This window comes from Miscanthus floridulus, chromosome 2 (assembly GCF_019320115.1).
Source record: "Miscanthus floridulus cultivar M001 chromosome 2, ASM1932011v1, whole genome shotgun sequence".
Lineage (NCBI taxonomy): Eukaryota > Viridiplantae > Streptophyta > Magnoliopsida > Poales > Poaceae > Miscanthus > Miscanthus floridulus.
The window spans coordinates 98,261,100-98,284,029 of NC_089581.1; the positions used below are offsets into that span (position 1 = coordinate 98,261,100).

At 43.6% G+C, this 22,930-nt stretch overlaps 3 protein-coding genes across 3 annotated transcripts; 2 read left to right on the forward strand and 1 right to left on the reverse strand.

The window, feature by feature from the left end:
* The first annotated feature begins 432 nt into the window (after positions 1 to 432).
* LOC136526882 (uncharacterized) lies at positions 433 to 9,153 on the forward strand. Its single transcript, XM_066519459.1, has 8 exons — positions 433 to 761; positions 2,200 to 2,517; positions 2,704 to 2,963; positions 4,906 to 5,047; positions 5,266 to 5,637; positions 5,761 to 5,892; positions 6,419 to 6,547; positions 6,901 to 9,153. Exons 1-8 carry the CDS (start codon positions 678 to 680, stop codon positions 8,929 to 8,931), a joined length of 3,468 nt encoding a protein of 1,155 aa, XP_066375556.1. The 5' UTR covers positions 433 to 677; the 3' UTR covers positions 8,932 to 9,153.
* Positions 9,154 to 18,884: 9,731 nt separating this feature from the next.
* Positions 18,885 to 19,350, reverse strand: LOC136536811 (BTB/POZ and MATH domain-containing protein 1-like). The gene is made up of 2 exons (XM_066528980.1): positions 19,169 to 19,350; positions 18,885 to 19,095 (listed from the first exon to the last, which is right to left on the reverse strand). Exons 1-2 carry the CDS (start codon positions 19,348 to 19,350, stop codon positions 18,885 to 18,887), a joined length of 393 nt encoding a protein of 130 aa, XP_066385077.1.
* A 1,002-nt stretch (positions 19,351 to 20,352) lies between these two features.
* On the forward strand, positions 20,353 to 22,369 carry LOC136536814 (uncharacterized). The gene is made up of 5 exons (XM_066528981.1): positions 20,353 to 20,805; positions 21,616 to 21,745; positions 21,888 to 21,962; positions 22,045 to 22,167; positions 22,279 to 22,369. The coding sequence occupies exons 1-5, from the start codon at positions 20,353 to 20,355 to the stop codon at positions 22,311 to 22,313; spliced, it is 816 nt and encodes a 271-aa protein (XP_066385078.1). The 3' UTR covers positions 22,314 to 22,369.
* The last annotated feature ends 561 nt before the right edge of the window (positions 22,370 to 22,930 follow it).

The following is a 22,930-nucleotide window of genomic DNA, read 5'->3' on the forward strand; positions in this document are numbered from 1 at the left end:
AAATCTCTAAATATGAGCTAATTATAAAACTAATTATATAAGTTATGGCTAATTCGGAGACGAATATTAAGCCTAATTAAGCATTGATTCACACATGCTTATTGTAGCATCACATGGGCTAATCATGGATTAATTAGACTTAATAGATTCGTCTCGGGAATTAGCCACAACTTATACAATTAGTTTTATAATTATCTCATATTTAATCCTTCTAATTGCCGTCTAAACATCCGATGTGACAGGGGCCGGTCCCGATCCAAAACCTACTATTGTTTTTTCCTTGACATGCTAAGGATTTTTCTCTCTTCATCATTATCATCATCATGGTCTCCCTCTCTCTCTCCCCTTTCTTTTTCCTCCTTTTCCAGATTTGTCAAAAGAATATCAGAGTCTGTTTTTTTTTTTTTTGGATTTTACCCGTGCCGCTGCAGGCCACACCATGCCTGCCTGCCAGAGCCTGACCTCATCTCATCATCGCCTCGCCTCCAGCTCACCAGAGAAATCCTCCTCCTCCTAGTCCCTAGCCAATTTTTTCTATCAAACCCTCTTCCCCCATCTCAGATCCCTCTCCCGTCCCAGCTCGATCCTGCTCGATGGCCGCCGGATCGTACGCCGCTGCCGCCCGACGCTGAGCGACCAGGACAACCACCTCCGACGACCCCCCGAGCACCCACGAGATGGTCGCGGAGGCGGCGCTGTCCTCCTCGTCGGCGATCTGGTCGCGCCGCCGCGACGAGATCACCTTCGACAGCCTCCACAAGGTACCGCCCCTCCCGGGCTCGCCCCGATCGGATCTGCTCACACGCCCACCTGCTCGCCCGCCCGCCCGCTGACCCTGACCCGAGTCGACGCCACGGATCTGAGGCTCCCGCCCTGCTGCTCCCGGGCCCTTCCCGCGCCCCTGCCCGTGCTCCGACGATCCGCGGGGCTTTTGGTCGCGCCCGGGGATGGCGCTTCCTGCGAGCGCTGGTTTCGTCTGTAGGGTTTGATTTGATTTGTTGCTCGCCCGTGGGAGGATTCTATTAGGTTGGACTGCTCCGGCTTCTCAGCTGGCGTGGACTCCCTGTGGTGATGCTGGGTGTTGCATGGAGCAGACAAGCGCTTGACTGAAGAATCTGATTGGTTTGTCCCCATTTGGATATTCAGATGTGTTGAATTGAGTTGAGGGAGCTTTTTCGAGCGTGTTGCTGCTAAGGTAGCTGTCCAGAGAAGTGGGAGCAGCCTGAATTGTGAAAAGCAATCAGTCATAGCTAACTGCTTGGCTGACTGATCAGATTGGCTTGTCTCGCTTCTGTACAAACAGAAGGAATGAAGGTGCTCTAAGCTGAATCCCTTACTACTGGTGTTGTTGCTGCTAACCGAGGAGCAGTGATGGCGGCAAACCAAACTTTGGAGAGTATTCACTCCATCCTGGTTTGATCAGCCAGCTTCTTGACTCAACCATCGGATTGGTTTGTCTCATTCAGGCACATGGATGTAATATGTTCGAGCCATTATAGGTGACGTTGCTGCTGTGCTAACTGACCATAGTTATGATGCAGACAATCTGGATTCTTAAGAGTGCTTATTGGTGCTTGGTTAAGGGCAATATTGAGTAGGAAATCATTGCCACCTATGCCTTATCCATTGCACTTGTTTGCGGTTGTCACACTATATTTACCAATGCCTAGGGGTCGTATGTGTGTTCCTCTTCCATTTCATTATACTTACTGTTAGGTTGGCCTACAAACATTTTATTCCAGGTAGAATCATATTTACGAAATGGTGTCATTCCTAGTGTATGTTGAGGCGACCAGATTTTATTATCAACCTCTGGTCTGAGTAGTAATGGAATGTTGATTACTGATGATCTAGATGATGTAGATACCTTATTTAGGAAGGGTCCTGTGCTGATAAATGGCTATAAAGATTATTGGAGCTGTTAATGCAAAGTGTTGCTCTGTAAAGTTTTGCTAATTAGGGGGGTTCAATGCACTATACTACTTCCACATTTTCTCAAAGAGAACCCATGATTGGCATGATACTGTACATTGAATTGATCACTAATTGCGACTGATTTCTTGAATGCACTATCTGCTTTCTTCAGCCCTGAGATGTGCAATAATGTTTTTTTATGCATACTATCAGAACTGTCAGTTTTCAAGATCAGAATTGAGTACTGTAACTGATATTTATTCCTGTGAATTCAATTTGTTCCAGTTTTGGAGTGCCCTGTCACCTTGTGCACGACACGAGCTGCTAAGACTTGATAAACAGACCCTTATTGAGCATGCTCGCAAGAATTTGTACTGTTCAAGGTGTAATGGGCTGCTTTTGGAAAGTTTCACACAAATAGTCATGTATGGGAAGTCACTGCTTCATGAAGGTTCATGTGAGCCAAGGATTCAGGAAGTTGAAGCAGAAGAAGTTCAGGACCCTTCAGTTCATCCTTGGGGAGGCCTTTCGACAACAAAGGATGGCATCCTAACTCTTCTTGATTGCTTCATAAATGCAAAATCTCTTCATGTGATCCAGAATGTACGCCTGAAACAGTAGCCTTTTTTTCTTTATCTTCTTTATCTGCTTCATGAACTTCTTCCTTGATATTTTTATGTGCTCTCCGATTGTCTGTTTTGGCATCTTTCTGTGTCATTCCTTCTCTGAAGTTGTTCCTTGACCATACTAGAGTTCTTACTCCAACGTACTACATATTGTTTTGACTAGGTATTTGACAATGCACGTGCGAGAGAACGTGAACGTGAGATGCTTTACCCTGATGCATGTGGTGGCGGTGGCAGAGGATGGATTAGCCCAGTGATGCCTAACTATGGCAGGGGCCATGGAACACGAGATACTTGTGCTTTGCACACTGCACGCCTTTCTTGTGATACTCTGGTGGATTTTTGGTCGGCGTTGGGTGAAGAAACTAGATCATCTCTTTTAAGGATGAAAGAAGAGGACTTCATCGAAAGACTTATGCACAGGTGAGTATAAAAGGTGCTTTTGTTTATACTATTTTTAACTAAATTACTGTGACAAACACTATCAAGGCCGCAAGGGATTCAGAGATACAAGTGGATTTGTCTCAGAACCCACAAATAGGTCATTCTAAGCTTGTTGCTGTCAATCATTTAAATGACCTATTTGTGGGTGTGCAGACAAACCACTCATGAACAAGAATGAGATATTGATAGGGAATAGCTTTTAAATGTACACAAATTGTTATTAGCATTACTTACTAATTTGTTGCTTTGTAAGATGAGTTGATTTGCTTCTTGATGCTGACAGAAAATATCCTGAGGAATAAAATACATAACATTTACTGATTACTGATTCTACTAATAGTCAGAGACTGCGTCCAACAATCTAGTACAATTCTACATTGTCAGTGGGCATGATGATAGTAACAATTATACATTTATAAATCCACAGATACATATTGCTTTTGTAACCTGGGTAAATCCATTATAAATTGGTCTGCATTTAACATTGATCCCACCCAAAGTTTCGCTAGGCGCTGGGCGGAATCTAGGCGCTGACCCTCAGCCTAGAGCCTACTCGGGATTAATCGTGCCTAGGTGTTCCTAGGCGTTTTCCTAGGCATTTTGGCAATATAGCCATAACTTATATGCGTATTATGTATATAACTATATATAGCAATAATGCTGAATACATAGGTTACAGTAAATATAAGAAGAGGGCCAGTAGACATACCTGATTCCTCGGTGGCTTATTCTTGCATGTTCCAAGCTCCTATAACACATTTTGACAGCCGGTCTCCTTCTTACAAAGCTTGCACTTCACCTTGTCCTTGTTGTTAGGATCAACAAGAACACCATACTCCCATCCAACATCATCCGAATTCCTTTTCAGGAGATTCGCTGACTCACTATTTTCTCCCTCACCTAGTGCACCCTCTGTTGTAGACATCCTACATTTAGACAATGGGCATTCACAGCAGGCAAAATCAGATCAACTCATCCATTCACATTCACAGAATCACAGGCATTCAAATCAGAGGAGAGAAGCAGGGGATGCATTCAAAACAGAGGACATGGAGGAGAGGAGCAGGGGAGGGGCCTGACCTTGGTGCTGCGCTGCGCGGCTTAGGGATGAGGCTGTTGGCTGGGTGAGGAGACCGGCGGCAGCTTCCAGGCGGGGCAGCAGGTTCCAGGCGGGGCAGAGGAGGCCGGCCGGGACAAGCCTCCAGGCGGGGTCGCGGGGAGCAGGGCGACTGGCGGGGCCGGCGGGTGGAGCTTCCCTCCGGCGCGCCGTCGCAGGAGGAGAGGACGAGCGGCTATCTGCGACCTGGAAGGCAAGAATCGAGCGGGAGCGGACCTTTTCCCTCTTCTCCTTCCCGCGCGCATCCTTTCCCGCACCAGACGCCATAAGCGCGCGCGCGCTTCCGCGGCGGCCAAAAATTTCGCCCGTGAGTGGGTCGTCCGCCTACACGCCGCCTTGCGCGCCTGAGCGCCGCGGAATCGCCGCCGAGGCGCCGGTTTGCGCTGCCTAGTCGCTGCTCCCGCCTAGGACTGCGACTACACCCTAGTCTACGCGGAGGGCCGTCGATTAGGCGCTTAATCGCGCCTAAGGCGCGCCTAGGCGAGCGCCTAGCGGAACTTTGATCCCACCTTTTATTTCTTGTAATGCACTACCTTCGTCTTGAAACTGGTAATGACAATAAAGCTATGCTGTAAAGCTGCTGCAGCATACTCGTTCTAATGTTTTTATGCTTCACACCTTTCTGCCTGAAAATAAATGTCGAAAAAGCCTACAATCTGTAATGTAATGAGTAGTGACTGTATCGTGATTTTACCTTAGATATCCAATGCAACCTTTTGATGAGATGTTCTGTAGGGATATGGATGCATTTTCAGTCTATATCTCAATGGTTTACTAACTTTTTTGGATGAAATTCCTGTGCAGGTTTGACAGCAAGAGATTCTGCAGAGACTGCAGAAGGAATGTTATTCGCGAATTCAAGGAGCTCAAGGAACTAAAGCGCATGCGAAGGGAACCTCGCTGCACTAGTTGGTTTTGTGTTGCAGATACTGCATTTAAGTGTGAGGTGAGGATACTACTCCTTGTCATCATTCCTATCTGCAAGCTCATGTTTGTTTTTGTGTCTTTTTCTTTGGGGGCACGCATCCTTCTTTGGTAAGACCATATGGAGAAAATCCCTATAAAGCAATGAGAGTCAAGGATCTTGCATTCACATTTTTAGTGTAGTAAGGTGACAGGGCTTGCCTAGTTAGCATGTTGACTATTTTATTTGTATATTTGCAGGTGTTTGAGGATGCTATTCTTGTTGATTGGCATCAATCCTTATTGGAACAAGATGGAATTTACCATCATTTCGAGTGGGCAATTGGAACAGATGAAGGAAAATCTGATATTCTAAACTTTGAAAATGTGGGCATGAATGGGCAAGTCCACAGGAAAGGCCTCGATCTTGATCAGTTTGAAGACTATTTTGTTACACTGAGAGCATGGAGGCTGGATGGCCGCTGTACAGAATTCTGTGTGAAGGCCCATGCCTTGAAGGGCCAATCATGTGTTCACCGGAGGCTAATTGTGGGGGATGGATTTGTGACAATTACCAAAGGTGAAAGTATTAGAAGTTTCTTTGAGCATGCTGAAGAAGCAGAGGAAGAGGACGTAAGTGGCTTATATTTTAAATCATTAACATCAAACATGATCAGAATATTTGTTATTCAGCACTTGAACAAGCATGGATCTGGGAATTCATATAACCTGATTCAATGACATACTCATGAGCAGGAAGATGATGTAGTGGACAGAGACAGCAATGACCCTGATGGTGATATCGCTCATCCACAGAAGCATGCTAAGAGCCCTGAACTTGCAAGAGAATTTCTCCTGGATGCTGCTGCAGTGATCTTCAAAGAACAGGTAGTTATGGCACTGGATACATAGTACTGAATCAACTGTTGAGAAAGTAAAATCTCATACTTAAGTGTTATTGAAAAACAAAAGTTTGTCTGCTATTATTCAATGAAGTGAAAATTGTCATTGTGCGCTTTTTCAGTGTAACAGTATTGTGCGCTTTTTCAGTGTCACAGTATTACCTGGAGTGTGTTCACTTTTATATATCAACCTGTTGGAAGAAGAAACTTTTTTTTTTGTATATGGCACACTGAATATCTCTTTTGTTGATGTCATTCTATAATTAGTATGTATTGCTTTTTTTTTTTAAATAGCCAGTACAACCGAAATAGTATTACCATTTTAAGCTGTAAAACTATTTATGGGTATGCTACCACTTATCAGCATACTTGACATTTATTAATTGTACCAAATATTATATGTAGTCAGCATTATCTGCAGAGCAGTTGTGCTAACTACTAACCAGTTGAGTGATCTTTGAGAAGTTAGACCAAAGCAGTAATCTCTTGCGAATTGTTGGTGTGTTTTACAGGTTGAGAAGGCTTTCAGAGAAGGCACAGCGCGACAAAATGCACATAGTGTTTTCGTGTCCCTTGCTCTAAAACTGTTAGAAGAAACAGTTCATGTTGCTTGCAAGGAAATAATTACATTGGAAAAACAGGTATTTATTTGATACCTTGATAGCAGTATAATGATTATTTGATACCATGATATGCAACTGGGAGTTTGCTGTTTTGCTTATCTGCCATCTTGAATCTATTATTTGTCTGCATGTGATATGATTTGTGTGTGCTGTTTGAGTTTATGTATGTCACTGGCTAGTGGCACACACACACACAAAGGCCACTGGTGGTTTCATTGGAGCACACACAAATTCCAGTGCTATATACACAAATAGCAAGTATGGATGACACGAGCAAAGCAAGCACATCCAAATACACACAAATTGCCCTAGTTGTAAAAGATGCAACATTGATGTGGATTATTTGCTTAACCTTTTGTGATGGATTGCAGACCAAGCTTCTTGAGGAAGAAGAGAAAGAAAAACGTGAAGAAGAGGAGCGCAGGGAGAGGAGGAGAACAAAAGAAAGAGAAAAGAAGAATAGAAGAAAAGAGAGGCTGAAAGGAAAGGACAGAGATAAGGAAAAAACACTGGTTCGGTCAAAAAAATCAGATGATCTTTCACCATTTTCTCTGTGCAACCAAACAGCACTAAGTAATAATGAGTCTCAGGATGTTCTAGACTTGAGATATTCAGATAGTGAAGAGGAAGACAATGTTGTGGTCAGGGAACACTATCCTGATTCCTCTGCTGATCAATCTTCAAGCAAGGACAGTGATGAACGAAGCAATGAGCATGAATGCAGTGCAACAGCAGAATTTGTTCCCTCAGATTGTGATGGCTCATTCTTATGTGACGAGTCTAAATCATCAAGAAACCAGAGATTTAGAAGAGACTTCCCTCAAGAGAAAGATGATAGTTATTGGTATGAGGATTGCCGTGATGACTCTGGAGATACTCAATGGCAGTCTAGGGAGAGGATCAGAAATAACACTAGAAATTACAACGCTGTATTTAATGCAAATAACCGAACAAGAGACAGGTACAACCCCTGCAGCTGTTGCCATCAAGAAGACTACAGATATTTTTCCGCAGCAACTAGATCTAGGGAGACAAAGATGTCCAGGAAAACAGTGCCTGAGAAACCCAGGTTGCAATACCGCAGGTGCTATCCTCCGGATAGCTTTGCTGTGTCAAATGGAGGACGTGTTGGTGGTACACCAAACAAGAGCCCAGGTCCAAAGCAAGTATGGGAGCCAATGGATGCAAGAAAGAAGATAGGGAATGGGAATAGTGCTACTGGGGCTGCTGATGGTTCGGATCAAGTGGAATGTTCAAAGGATATCAGTGAATGTGAAAAGCTTGAGGTAGTGTGTGAACCACTTGCTGAAATTTGTTCTGAGATATCAGCAGAAGCCTGTAAGTCAGACACAGATCAACCATGCAGACAAGGTGAGAAGAATCAGTCTGCTTGCAGCGATGGATCTAAATGTGTGGATAAGCCAAATTGCTGCTTGACAAAGGACACTGGTAGGACAACAAACTTAACCAGTTCGGACAGCTCCTCGTGTCTAAGTGAGGGAGATAGAGATAGCAGCATGACCTCACTGAGTGCTCAGAATGTAGAGTCTTCATCTACATCTGACTCAGAAGAGTCTTCAGACAGGAACAATAGCAGCCCAGGCGATCCACCAGCAAAGAATGTTTCTCGTTCATTACTTGAGATGTGTGCAGGAAATGGTTTCAGGGAGTACCAACCGAAAGGCTTGAACCCTCCTAATGGCAACCAATTTGGATTTATGGTGGCCCCATTACAGGACCAGATGTTGCACCAACAGAAGGTCCATGCACCGCCATACTCGTCACCATTCATGGGGTTCCACGATCACCCCGTGGCAGTTCCAACAAATGGGTACTTGCCATATCCTCAGCCTGGTCACTTCTACCCTGGCCCTATGGCCCCTGTTGGATATGGAGTCGCTGGCAACCAATGTGTTGACTTCCCAATGCAGTACAGCAATAACATCCATCCTTACTCGGGCCCTGAATTTGGTTTTCTGCCTTCACAACCAGTTCACAAGACCCCAGTGAGCTTCCATGCCGTGCCAGTGCCACCACTGACCCCGCTGTGTAGAAGCGGAGTGCCAGTGGTGGTAAATCAAGAGAGGCAGCAGAGCCCTGCCCTCTTCCCTAAATCAAAACAGACAGTGCCGGTCCCTGAGACCGGCTGTGCAGAAGACAACACCTTCAAACAGAAAGGCGATGACGCAGACGGCACACCATTCTCCTTGTTCCAGTTCAACCTGCCGATTGCCCCTCCCACCCTGGCAACATCCAAAGAAGAGCAAAGTGGTGCAATGCCGTCAACGGCACCGGCACCAGCTCAGATAGCTCGAGCCCAGCCGTGCTCGAGGGAGGAGACCAACGTCAAGGAGTACAACATTTTCTCCGGGTGTAACGGGGTGATGTTTCAGCTCAACTAGAGACGAAGAAAAGTGAGCAGCTATTCAATATACAGTGATACATGGTGAGTGATTTGTATTCTCGTAAAAACAGAATAAAGTAGATCGAGGTTTTTACTGTGTTGCCCTCGAATATTATTTCCTTTTTTTCCATTTTGATTTGTTTTGCTTCCCCTCCCCGTTTTTGTGTGTATGGAAAACTGAAAAGATAGTGAGTGGTATAGATTCTGCAGTTTTGACACACGAGTCATCGTCTAGTGTCACTTCTTTACCCCCTCGGATGGTTGTGTATATAATACATACATGCTTTCTCATGAGACGGACGGACAGAAAAGTTAGGTTCGCGTCACGACTCGCGGCTGTGAACCAACATGTGTTCAGAGGTGCCTGCAGCACAGCAATGGATTCAGCTGCGTTGCAGTAAAATCTTCCAACGAGGGGCTCGAGCTCGCCTCCTCCACTGTAGCAACTATTAGTGGCAGTGCTCAGGGTCGGGCGCCCGACCGATCGGACGCCGCTTCCCGAGCCTGCGCGCGCTGCTGGTCCAAAGCCCGCCTCCTCCTTTGTATGGTTCTCCCATCTCTCAAAAATATCTTACTACTCGCTTGTCCATCGTGCACTTTACAGTGCTATGCAGTCGTCAGGCAGCCCCACTTTGCATTCGCCGCAACGGCTATCTACTCCCCGCGCACCCTGATGCTCGCTCCACGCTCCTCGCTGCTTGCCCCACCCGCGCCTCTCGCTCTTTGCTCCCGCAGTCTCACTTATCGCGCGCCCACCCGCGTCATCGGGCGCGCCGTCCGTCTCTACTGGTGCTGGTGGTGCCGTCGAGCGCCTCAGGTCGGTCCCCACCAAGGGCACCCACGAGTGCACCTCGTGCTGGTGGTGCTCGTGCGCTGCAGCTTGGCGCCGGCTCCCACTCCGAGGCCATTATCAACCGGCCCTGGCCTCTCCTCCTATTATGTTGCAAATGCATGTTTTAAGTGTTTCAGATGTTCTTAGAGGTATGTTGCAAGTGTTTCGTATGGATGTTGTAAAAGTAGATCAGAATGTTGTATATGTTGCAAATGTTTCGGATGCATGTTGCAAGTGTTTCAGAGGCATGTTGCAAGCGTTTTTTAAAATATTTCATGTGTTTCAGACGCATGTTGCAAGCATTTTTATATGGATGTTGCACATGTTTCACAAATATGTTGCAAGAGTATGTTCGAAATGTTTCAGCTATTTCAGTCTTATGTCGCAATAAGTGTTTTTATGTTGCAAATATTTTATCTGAATGTTGCATATGTTTTACACACATGTTTTAAGTGTATGTTCCAAATATTTCATCTGCTTCAGACGTATGTTGCATTCAAGTGTTTTCATATTGCAAGTGTTTCGTGTTTCAGAGGTATGTTCAAAGAGTCATGGGGGCACGACCCGGGCGCCGGGGGAAAGGGCACGGCCAGCGGGGGGGGGGGGGGGGGGGGGGGGGAATGAGGCGTGTGACTCGCCTGGGTCGTGCCGACGGGGCGTGCTTGTCCTCATCCCGGCTCTCAGGCCCCGCCCGCGTGGAGAGAGGGGGTCAGGGGAAGGAGCAGCGGGGGCGAGGCGGACGGGGGCGGGTATGCGTGCGGGGCGAGACGAGGCGGATGGGGCACGAACACGCACGTGGAACAACGAATGGTGCAGCGGGCGGGTAGGCTGGCGACCGAAGCCGGGGTCGCACGATGGCGTTTTCTGATGGGCCATTCTGCTAGGCCTTTGGTGGGAGTGTGTCTAGATTACCGTCCAACGGAATCCTATCTCATCAGACGTTTGGGCGCTAGTAGTTCTCAACTATTAGGGTTTCAGCTCCTCTACAGTAGCAGCAGCCACTGAAGCGTTCAGAAATCATCCGGCTCCTCTAGTCGTTTAGTTCATTTTCGGCCAACTGAAGTCAGAGCTGTTTTTAGTTTACTAAAGCTACAGTACCAAACAGTTTTATTATGGTTGAAGCTAAAGCTGTTTTTTACTACATCTAGAGCCATTCCAAGCCTATCCAGGCTGGGCTTGGTCCATGTTGTGGCCTGTTAAGGCGCATTTGGACATTTGGGGATGGGCTGTAGCCAGGTGGTTGTTGGGGTTAGAGCAACCCTAAAAATCTCTTTTCCGTTTATATTTTTTTGTATTGATAGAAATAGATATTTTGGTAAAAAAAACTCAGCAACTTCTTTAATTAAATCTTCAAATATTATTATCTTCTATTATGAGTTTTTTCTAGTCAAAGATGGAGGGAATGGCTCTACAGTACACATAAGATATAGGAAAGTTGTTAGAGCAAAAAATATATAAAAAAATGTTTTCTATTTAAATGGTTCTCCGAATGAGAATTTTGAGAATGAGTTTAAGAAAAACTTTTGGACGTGCTCTTAAAAGCATGTATGCCATGTTTTTTCGAGGAACTAGACATCATATTTTTATATATAGAAATAAAAAGGGGCTCAAGTGTTTCTACTTCTATTTTGAAGTGAAACGATGATTTTGCCCTTCTTTTTTTAACTTTATGATTTTACCCCTATGATTTCAAAATAAGGGTAGACTTTAACCCAACTCCATGAAGTCCCTCTAGCGGTGTTAACTTTTGGACCAAAGAACAATTTTGCCCATGCGTTTTTACCTCTGTTTATTTTGATATTTGTGTTTTTACCCCTATTTTCAGATATGCTATTTGGCAATTTTGATATAGAATTATACAATATCAATCAGTGCAAAACTCAATATTTTTTAGAAAAATTGATAACATTTCAGCTAACAATCCATATAATCACAAACAGGTCCTTCTTCCCCTGGCCATCCATGGTCATGGTAGCCATGGGAGGCTACTAGTCTGTGCTCACATTCAAGGGGAGGGAGCTTCAGATAGGGTGGTGGGACCCATGGCAGAGGCATGCTGGACCACGCCCACGGTGGCCAGTTGCGGTGCGGGGCTAGGCTCGCTCGGTCTGCACCGGCAACAGATAGTGATGGTCGACGGCCTCTGATGCGAAGCCGCACAAAGCAGCGCGCATAGAGGGCGTGGATAGGCATAGAGAGGGGGCCGAGCACGGAGTGCGCTGCCTGAGGTGCTGTGGTGTCACAAGGAAGGGGCGCAACCAGGGATGACAAAAACACAGGAGAAGAAAAGGCTAGCAATGGCGGAGTTCACCAGAGTTGAAGAAAGGATGGCGATGCGGTCAAACGGGAACCAATTCGCGCAAATGAGTTGTAGCACCCGGTTTTAAGAACAAAACCAGATACACACCATATGTGAGCTCAGGAAGTCAAATCTCGCATATAGCTACAAATAAGGGTAATATCGAAAGACAATACTCAATATATAACATACTTAGTATAAAGGATATAACCTTAGACAACAGACAGTGGAAAGACAACTCTGATCTTTAGGTAAAGACTCCAATTCTATAGGGACAACTGACTGGTTGATCACAAGCCTAATTTCTCCAAACTCTAGCAATCTAGTACCCATCTGGGTTTTTTTCTAAATAATTAAAAAATAAAGCAAGCGTAAGTACATGTCGTACTCAACAAATATAACATGAGGTTCATGAGACTTAAAAGGCTGACACTGGTTTAACTGCGATTAGCTTTTATTGAGTCACCATTTTAGCAATTAGGTAGCAGCAAATTTATCCACAAGCCCATGTAAACATATGATCAGGTAAACATGAATAATGAATAACATAAACAATAATCATTAATGAGCATATTCATCATCAGTATCATCTGTGTTCATCATCATTAACCATTAGTGATCATCTATTCCGTAAATGTTCAAGGCCGCTCATGACCGTGAGCACGACTGATATACCGGTTTTACACTCTGTAGAGGTTGTACACTTTCACTGTGAGTCGTGATTTACCCTTTCGTCCGAGGTAGCTAATCTCTTGACCCACTTCCAAGGAAGGTCGGCAGGGTTCACTATGAAGCCTTTCAAAGGTTCGTCTTACAAGTTAAAGCCTCTAGATTCACTCGGCAAACAGATGTAGAGCCCCTTTCCCGATGGCATAATGACACGTAGCCTATACACAAGGGGACAGAGGCCGCACTATACCCGATTCATCAAGCCATTCTTACGCCAATAAAGGTAACCACTAACAAGCTAGAAAAGGTCCTCATACTGAGCTAAAGCCAGAGCCATGTAGCCCTAATAGTTGTACTGTAAGTCTCAGATAATCACTTATAGATAAGTCCTTAGGGAGAGGAATCTAGAGCACCATAAAAATAGCCCAATGCTCTAGCCCCCTGATTTCATGTTGCTAAAAAGCATCTTTTAGTGTTTTATTGCACATACCATTAGTCAAGTTATAAGATCATGGTTCTAGTTGAGCACTAGCATCATACTACCCAATGCAATACCCTTAGGTATCAAGGCACAAAGTGCAAAGTACTAGGAAATCCTTAGTGGTAATCAAGGTAGACACATGCAGCATGAATTAAATGATCAAAGGTGCATAGGACAACAAGAATGATCACATTCTATACTTGTCTTAAACTTAGATCCTTCTTCCAGTCTAAACCTTTAAAGATCTGCTTCTTAATTCACCACGTATAGCTCACCGACTGGACATGATCATAGAGCACCACACAAGCATCCATGCAATCATACACGAAGCAAATAATAGATCTAAATTAGAACAGTACACTAACACATAAAATTAAGATGAAAAGTTTCTAAAATGAATCTATGTCTCACTATGAACGCACAGACGCGAAAAGCACTCTAATCGGAGCTATAACAAAAAGTTATGAATTAAACAAGATTTTCTTTAATAAAATAATAGATTAAATCTAACCTCAAATTTTAAAAGTTTAAAATATATTTAACAGTAGGATGAACATGTAGATTACTCAATTACGAATCTAACGCAACTTGAATGGATCAGAACAGATTTAAAACGAAGATTTTATGGCCTAACTAAGACTAGTGGCAAAACTATAAATAGATGAAAGCATATTTTGAATCTAACCGAAGAAACTATATTTTCAAAAGAACAAAACGTATTTTGAATCTAACAGAGGGATTTTATGCTTTCTGAAAGAGAAAACGTAGTCTGAATCTACTAGAAAGAAACTACGCTTTCGAAATAGGAAAACGTATTCTGGAAGTGCATCATGGACTGCGGGTTATATTACGCGAAACTACATGGGCTCTTTTGCAAATAAACTCGGTGAAGGGGTACGGGCGATCTTGGACCATTGGATTGAATCTAGACGACCCAGATTAGAAAGGAGGGGTAGAGAGAGTCACCGACCGGAGAAGAAAACCGACGCGGCAGAGCTCCATTACTGACGGCGAGAAGCTCGCCAGAGCGCTTGGTTTGGGCCCTAGAGGCCACAGTTTAACGAGCTGAGAGCACAGGGAATAAGAGGAGAAGACAACGAACTCACCTAGGGCCTTCATGCGATCGACGGTGGGTCTACGACGTCGGGCAGCGCGGCGGCGACGGCGAGAGAAGGAGGAGAAAAATCTAATTTACTACACGAGGTTTTCAAACTAGGGGCTCCCCTTATGGTAGTTTTAGTGTACTTTGCACAAAGGGTCGGTACATATTTATAGGGAGAAAACTCCCCGCATCTACATCAACTAGCAATATGGTACTAATTAATGTTGTACCCTCCACACCTACTAATGGACCTAAATAATCATTAAAGCCCATTAGTAAATAAATGCATGGGCATTTGAGATTTATTAGGATTATTGCACATGGGCTTTGAGAGTTGGAAAATAAGATATATTATTTATTTTTTGAATTAATTAATTTCATGAATAAAATAATTCTAGAAAAGTCTAGAATTGATATTTAAGCCACGAAAAATACTCCGAGACCTCCGAAAATTTGGAGAAAATTCCCAGAGACACTTTGGAACATGATGAACCCAAATAAAGTATTTGGAGCTCATGAAAAAATTGTTGGGAACTTGGAACATAAAGATTAAGGTAAAGGAGCTAGGAATTAAATTCTAAAAAGAAGCTGAAAAATTCCTAGAGATAAATATTCGTCTCCTAACGTATTTAAAAAATACATTTTGCACATAGAAACACAAGGTGAGACCGGCATGAATGCAACAAACATGTTTCTACCTTAAGATAAATTTTAATCTAATGAAAATTTATTATTTTTCTATGTTTTCATGAGCATAAAAATACAAAATTAAATTATTTTAGCTCTATTTCAAGAGAATCAAATTTTAGGGTGTTATATGAGTATACCACATTGAAGAGAATGAAGAGAGCAACCTCGTGGTGGTGGTTGTTATCGCTAGAACTCAACGAATTCATCGGAAAAACTCACCGGAGAGTTCACCGGAAACGTACCTTTTCCTTTGCGGCGCCTTAGCCGTCGCGGGGGCAAGCTAGGGGTGGGGGAGCACCGCCACCGGGAGGAGTTTCGCCGCTGTGTGAAGCCTCTAAAATCCTATCAGGAAACCCCCCGACGTGTATCCTGCTCGATGGTTTGAGTGAGCGAGAGAGGGGAAAAGCTTCTGAGGGGCATTGATGTCTTTTCATCTAGCTGCATTTTTTTGCCATTTAATCCAACCAGTCCAAATGGTGTTAGAGAGTAAGGGTAAATGGCTACTTCGTTTGAAAATGATGAGGGCAAAATCACAAAGTTAAAAAAGAAGGGATAAAATCACCATTGAGGTTTGGAGTAGGGGCAGAAACACCAAATTCCCAATAAAAACATAGTTTACATGCTAAATATTTAAATTAAATTTGGATGCACCATTGTATTTTTTATAAAAATTCTTCAAAGCAAGATTCCACTTAAGTATATTTAGATAAATTTTGTTATTGAAGAATACTTTTCTCATAAAGATATAATTTTTTTGTTTTGTTAAGCACGTACAATGTTCTAAGTTAAGGACAAAATGTTCCACGTTCATAAGGTAAGGAAATGTTTGATGTTTATAATAGTAGACCAACATCTTAGGTTTAGGACAATAGAACGTTTAGATTTGTGTGAATGATATTTAGTAATATATAGAAATTAAAAAATATATAGTTTATGGGCTAAAGATTCAATTAAATTTGGATTGCACCATTGTATTTTTTTTGTAATAAATTCTTCAAAGCAAGACTCCACTTAAGCACGTGCAATGTTCTAAGTTAAGGACAAAATGTTCCCCTTCATAAGGTAAGGAAATGTTTGATGCTTATAATAGTAGACCAATATTTTAGATTTATGGTAATATAAATTTTAGATTTGTGTGAATAGTATTTAATAATATTAATGTCCAATAGTAGGAAAAAGAGAACAACTCATGGATATTGTTGGGACAATTAAAATATATCGCAGAACATCTCACAAATACTACACGAACAACCTATGATACACCATTCTCATAAGTATTGTCTAAAATATAAAAAAATACATCATGTAACGTCTCACGGGTATTAAATGAACAACACGAATTATAACACAAAATATTTTTGGGTGCCATGTGAAAAAAAAATATATCATAGAACATAACATGGATATAAACAACCTAAAATATAGGAAAACAAACTACTTAACCCCGTTCTTGTAACTATTAATATTTGTCTACTTCACCTCCTACCTACAAAAACAACTATTTTTTCCTTAGAGTATGAAAAACTGCTAAGTATAACCCCGACGTGGTTTTGAAGGCAGTTTTACTAATATGGCTTGCTACGTGATGATAACATGGTTGTGAGTCAGCAAATAGTAGGAGAAAGTTTACACAATTCCCTAACATATAGAGGGTTTACCACATAATTTTCTCAACTACAAAACCTAGTATTATAACCCTTAAAGTATATAATAATGTTCAAGTGACCGTAGATGGTTTTTTAGGGTTATTTTGTCATTGTACCTCGTCATGTTGGCTGATTATCCATGCTTGCATTTAGATCCATCTTTAAGTGGATAGATTTTTTTCTTTTATTTTTTACTCCTCTTGCTAACCTCTCTCCTTCGCTTCCCTCTATCCTTCTCCATTTTCTCGTTCTAGACATCTCATGAACATCTCATGGGTGATGTATGAACACATCATGGATACTACGTTAACAAAACTCAGAAAGAAAAGAACCATGATAGATCTAGAATTATACGTGAACTTGTTCATCCACTCAAACTATGCACACACAGATATATAGAAAAAATAACTAACTTAGGCTAAATATACTTACCTCGACAGTATAAAAAATAACTAACTTAGAATTTGTTTGGAACACAGGGATTTTATAGGAATCATTTTAATTTCACCGGAAAACACAGAAATAGGATAATTCTACCACGTCTCAAAGAGACATACAGCTTTGTAGATGACCATTTTTTATTTGAAATTATTCATCCAAGTGAAATTGTGTTGAATTTTTTATATTTTGAAATTCAAAATTTTGAAACGACCTCAGACGGAGAAAAGACCAACACCAAGGTTGTAGCACTCAACGATATCTATAACTTTCAAGTTGAAACCTTTTTCACTTGAATTCGTTTAGGGTCCCAAATATTGATTTCAAAATCTAGTAAGTGAATGTATACAAAGAAATATATCTACAACTTGTGACGTGCGACTGTGAGGCTGTCTGGTAGGGGCTTACCTAGATTAAAAAAAATAATTTGTGATTTGAGACAGTTAGATTTTGAATCATCCTTAGAAATTGATTTGTAGAGTTGGCTCATGCTTCTAGTTGTCTCTACGGATAAATTTTCTAGAAGTAAGTAGACAGACGTCTCTATAAATTGTTCATTTGTACAAAGTTGCTAGCCTCTACAAATCATCCTGGTGGTAGTAGGATGGGCATTCATGTCGCGCCTACCAAAGCCATGGCCTAAACATAGGTTAAATTGCCAAATCACTAGGCGTGCGTGCGCCGCTAGCCGAAGCGGCGCACACGACAACCCTGTGGCCGGAACTGAGGAAGAAGGGGGTAGGGCAGGGGCGGGGGGCGGTGGCGGCGGCAGTTAGGGTTTCATTTTTTACGACCATCCATGGCTGGAAGGGTTGAGGGGTGGTGGCGGCGGCAGTTAGGGTTTCATTTTTTTGCGACCATCCATGGCTGGAAGGGTTGAGGGGCGGTGGGCGAGGCGGTGGCGGCACCGTTGAGCGAGCGGAGGGAGATAACCAGATAGGCAATGCCAATGGCAGGGGCGAGGAGTTGTCGGCGAACTCTTGGATTGGAATTAGGGAAGGGCGGGTTCGTCCAACGAGGGTGGTAGGTGGGCGGTGAGGTCGCCAGGGTCCCGGGCGGCGGTTGAGGCAGCGGGCGGGAGGAGGAAGATGGTACAGAAGGAGAGAGAGAGAGAGAGAGAGAGAGAGAGAGAGAGAGAGGAAGAAGACAAGTGCGCCGCTATCCCTACTACATTACTACAAAAAGCATTTGTAGGGGCGGCTGGAGATCATTTGTAGAGGCGGCTGTACCATCTCTACAAATCATGCATTTGTAGGGGCGGTTCCTAGACCGCCCTTACAAATCGATTTGTAGAGACGGCTGATATTACCAGCCGCCCCTATAAATTGATTTGTAGGGGCAGCTACAGTACCAGCTGCCCCTACAGTACATTTTTTCGTCAAAAAAATTCAAATTTGACTAGAACATATATATATATATATATATATATATATATATATATATATATATATATATATATATATATATATATATATATATATAATTCAAATCTGACCACAAGCACAAGAGCATTATATAAACTACCATTACAAGTCCAATTCACAAGAATATATACAATCCATCTCAAATCTCTAATTAGTAGACATGCTGATATATCAGGACAACTGCAAAAAATCATAGAATTGGCGGCCATTACTAGAGCCAATTACTAATCTCCAATTAGTAGACGCTGGGAGTGCATGCCAAATTAACACTAAGATAGAGATAGGACCCTAGCTAGGACTGCATGCCAAATTAACACTACTAAGATAAAGATAGGACTGCTTATGCCAAAGCTAGAATCGTCGATCCTCCTCAGTTCCTCCTTCCATGCGCAGCAATCAGAAGTTCAGTCAATACCAAGGGGCAGCTCGCCACCAGATGATTGTAGCCCTCGGTCGCCAGGACCGTATCAAGAGTTTCAGGCAACCTGGCAATGAAATCAACACACTTGGCCTTAAGCAGCGAGCACTTGTGCTGCTCAGCTAGAGCCAACGTCGTCAGCTTAAGCCTGTCAAGCCCGTACCTGCGAAAATACTGATTAGTTGCATCCATAATAATGAAATTTGGATTGATTCGTTCAGCAAAAATAGACATACCTGTCAGCAGTTGCGAGTAAGTGCTGAGCCATAGCCATCGCCATTTCAGGCTCCTCATCAAGCTCCGAAGCCCTATCGGTGTAGATGAAGTGAAGCATGACCTTGAAGACATCAGCGTCCATGTCCTCGATCCTGACACTCTGGGAGCTCCTCTCATTCATGCCACCAAAGAACTCGGCCATGACCTTGCAGCAAGAATGATTTTGTGCGCGAGAAAACGCTCGCCAGACTCTAGCTCAAATGTCGCGTCAGCGGAGGGGAGGGACGACGGGAGGACGATGGAGCCGCTAAGAGAAGAGAGAGTGAGGAGAGCGGAGACAAGAGAGAGAGGGAGCCGCCGCCGAGAGAGGATGTGGGTGCGCGAGAGGGAGTTAGGGTTGGATTTTTTTTCGGTCCGGAGGTGGCTGCTATATATACCGCGGAAATTTGTAGGGACGGTTGGTGATTCAGCCGCCCCTACAAATGGACATAGTAGGGACGGCTGGTATTATCCACTGTTCGTCTAAACGGTCGTTTAGCCCGTTTAAATACCGTGTAAACGCTACACGGTGGTCCGCCGTTTCCATTTAATCACCGTTTACCCCGTTTAATTGGCCGTTTAGCCCGTTTAATGGGACGTTTTGCCCGAATAATGGCTAAACGGTAGGTGACCGACTGTTTACCGTTTAACGTTTAGGAAAACACTGGTATTATCAGCCGCCCCTGCAAATCGACTCATTTGTAGGGGCGGCTCGTATTACCAGCCGCCCCTACTGTGTCATTTGTAGGGGCGGCTGCTGTGCTGGAGCCCGAGTATGTCACTGTAGGGACGGCTCCAATACCAATCGTCCCTAAAATAAACTCAATTACTACAAACTGTTTTTCACGTAGTGCTAATGCACGACAAGGATGAGGGTCGGGCTGGATTGGCATTAGGCCAGGCCGGCACCGACGGCTGACCCAACAGCAGTGGGTCGATCTCCAGTCCCGTGCCATCCCATATACCATCTACTACTTTCATAAGCAGTTTTTGTGTATATAAATAGTATACAAACCCATCTCCCAATCCCTCCCCTCGAGTCCCCCAACCTACTCTTTGATTCTTTTGAGTTCCAAAGCAATCTCATCAGAAAAGAAAAAGGATAAAAACCCTAGAGCTAGAGGCTACGCGCGTGGAGCCCTGTCCGCTGCGCCGACCAGGGACGATGGCTGGCATCCAGCCGGAGCAGGAGAGCCACGTCCTGCCGTCGGGCTCACCCCACCCCATGGCCTCCAACTCGGAGCCAAACCCGCCATCGACGCCCCTCTCAACAATCCCAGCTCTGACACGGGACAAAACCCCAGCCACCAACTGCAATCTGCTCTCCTGGTTTCGCCACCCGCTGGCCACGTTCACGGCTTCCCTCAAGCGCCGCCGCTGCGCATCCTTCGGCGACAACCCCAAGGTCGGGAGGAAGAAGAAAGCGCAAATCCTGGGCGACGCGTGCAAGGATGACGAGGCGTCGGAGGCCAAAGCCCTGCAGGAGAAGAAGAAGGCGCCCGGTAGCAGCACTAGCGATGCCGAGCTCCTCGCCGACTCAATCCCCAAGGCCATCGGTGCCACTACCGCAGCGCACATCGTGGATTGCTTCAACGACGATGACGTCTACGTGAAAAAGGTCGCCACCCTACACCCTTCCCATGTACGTCTTTGTGAAGGTGATGGAGACATTCCTTCTTTTAGATTGTTCCATTCGTAATGATGCTATGTGTACATGTATAGCATTATATATATCCTATGCATACTTTTAAGGAAGCTCTTTGTCCATCATACAAGCTTAACTGCTTAAGTACAATTTGCATATATACGGTAGATTGCTAGCTAGTTTGCAAATCTATAAAGAGGCATAAACAAAACAACTGTTTTGTTCCGCACCAATCTGATTTGGACCCAGACGGCCGCCAACAATAATCTAGAGTCCTGGCCTCACCATCGCCGCTTGCCCCAAATTTTTCTGTGCACCCTCGTCCCAGTTTAGTTTGTTATGTTGTTAGGGCGTCCCCAACGGGCTACCTGGGCTCATTTTTTAGCTGATCTGGATGTGAGAGAGTAGACAAAAATGCAATTAGCGATGAGTGAAGCGGTAGTCTCTTACACTGCCCAATGCTTCTTGTGTCTTGCATGTGGATTTTGATTCTTTCACCTCCACCGAATGCTTCCTCTATTTATTGTTTCGCTGCCACATCAGCTAGCTAAATCTCCAGCACTGTTGAGGCCGCCCTTATTAATTAGTGCCTCTCGTTTAACTTGCATATGTTAATGCCTGCTCACATCCATTGTGTTCTCAAAGACTGTATGAAGTTATCTGTGTGCTGCCTGTTTAGCTCTGCTAAGACAGAGAGACATAAGTGCTTTGCTAATTGCTTGCGCGATGAGCTAAAATGCTCAAAATGATGGAACATACATTGGACATGTGAAAATGCTCTAGGAGGACATGGCCATAGAAGGCAAGGAGGAGAAAGCAAAGGCGAAGGAGCAGCAGGGGTCTCCCGAGAATGTGGTGGAGAAGAAATGGGTTGGGGAGCCCATCGACATCACCGGGGCCAACAACTACAAAGGTGACACATTTCTCTTGGAAGTTACGGAGTAATTCTTATTCTTCCATGAACCATGAATGATCATACTAGTCGAGTTGACGTTTTTTTTTTCCTTGACGAAAATCTTCTCTGTTGAATTGTTGGTGTCCTTTGTTTCAATCAGTCGCTATTACGTCACCTAATAAGCTGCCAGAATCTGCACCGATCACGAACGAGGAAGCAGCTGCAGCACACTCAGGTTACTCATCCACTTCATCATCCGCGGTTTGTACTTTGTAAGCTGTCAAATAATAGGGCTGATTTGGTTCTCCATTGCTTAGTGGCGACAGCAGGCGGGTTGGGACTACGCTGTTGGGAAATGAATCAACAACTCGCTGCTGGGATACAAGATGCGATTGAAAATGCTGAAGAAGAAGCAGCTCCTGCAACAGAAGACACTGCTGGTATATATATATGTTGCTTCAAGTCATCATATTTATAATGCACAATATCTTCTTTCTTAATGAAATTCATCTCCAATCATATGCGTTGATGTCCTTTGTTTCTGTTTTCAGTTACAGCGGTTTCTGGGATACAGGAAATTAAATGAACAATTAATAACCATTCAACAATAATTTGCACGCGCGCGGCGGTGCAAGGCTCAGCCAGGCTTGAAGATCTATCTTAAAATTAGATGCAGGTTTAATAGTTGGTTTGGACATTTAGTGAGTTATTAGTAGTTCGGTTGTTAGGAGATAGTTTTTATACCAGGATTATATTTATTAGGTTGTTAAGATCTTTGGGAGATCATCGATCGGTGCAAATAAACAGATGCACGGTGTATATAAATAAAAGAGTGGATATGGATTATCACGGATAGTTCAATTTTTTAGTTGCACTTACTAGGTTTGAATCTCTTTGGAGTTTTTTTTTGTATATTACTAGATATATGTCCCTACATTGCACTGGAGCCATGGATTTTTGCCCAAGCCTATGCATGTGGCTTGTGGCTTATATGAACACATTAAGAAATTTATAAATCTAATCACATAGAAAATATAAAGCTTGTTGCATGATCTTGACCTATATCGTGTAAATCTACTTTATAGAAACCTTACAAAATCAAAATTGGTTTCACTTTTTTTACTACTATGATTCATGATCTTTATCACTTGTATCATGTAGCTCTAGTTTATAGAAACCTAACAAAATTGGTTTTACTTTTTT

Excerpts from the sequence above, each read along its gene's own strand:
- LOC136536814 (XM_066528981.1), top strand. The coding sequence starts at position 20,353 with ATGGCTGGCATCCAGCCGGAGCAGGAGAGCCACGTCCTGCCGTCGGGC. Across the intron at positions 21,963-22,044 it reads AGCAGCTGCAGCACACTCAG|TGGCGACAGCAGGCGGGTTG; the intron begins GTTACTCATCCA and ends TCCATTGCTTAG. Across the intron at positions 22,168-22,278 it reads TGCAACAGAAGACACTGCTG|TTACAGCGGTTTCTGGGATA; the intron begins GTATATATATAT and ends TTCTGTTTTCAG.
- LOC136536811 (XM_066528980.1), bottom strand. The coding sequence starts at position 19,350 with ATGGCCGAGTTCTTTGGTGGCATGAATGAGAGGAGCTCCCAGAGTGTC. Across the intron at positions 19,096-19,168 it reads TTACTCGCAACTGCTGACAG|GTACGGGCTTGACAGGCTTA; the intron begins GTATGTCTATTT and ends GTATTTTCGCAG.
- LOC136526882 (XM_066519459.1), top strand. The coding sequence starts at position 678 with ATGGTCGCGGAGGCGGCGCTGTCCTCCTCGTCGGCGATCTGGTCGCGC. Across the intron at positions 2,518-2,703 it reads CTCTTCATGTGATCCAGAAT|GTATTTGACAATGCACGTGC; the intron begins GTACGCCTGAAA and ends TGTTTTGACTAG. Across the intron at positions 5,893-6,418 it reads CAGTGATCTTCAAAGAACAG|GTTGAGAAGGCTTTCAGAGA; the intron begins GTAGTTATGGCA and ends TGTGTTTTACAG.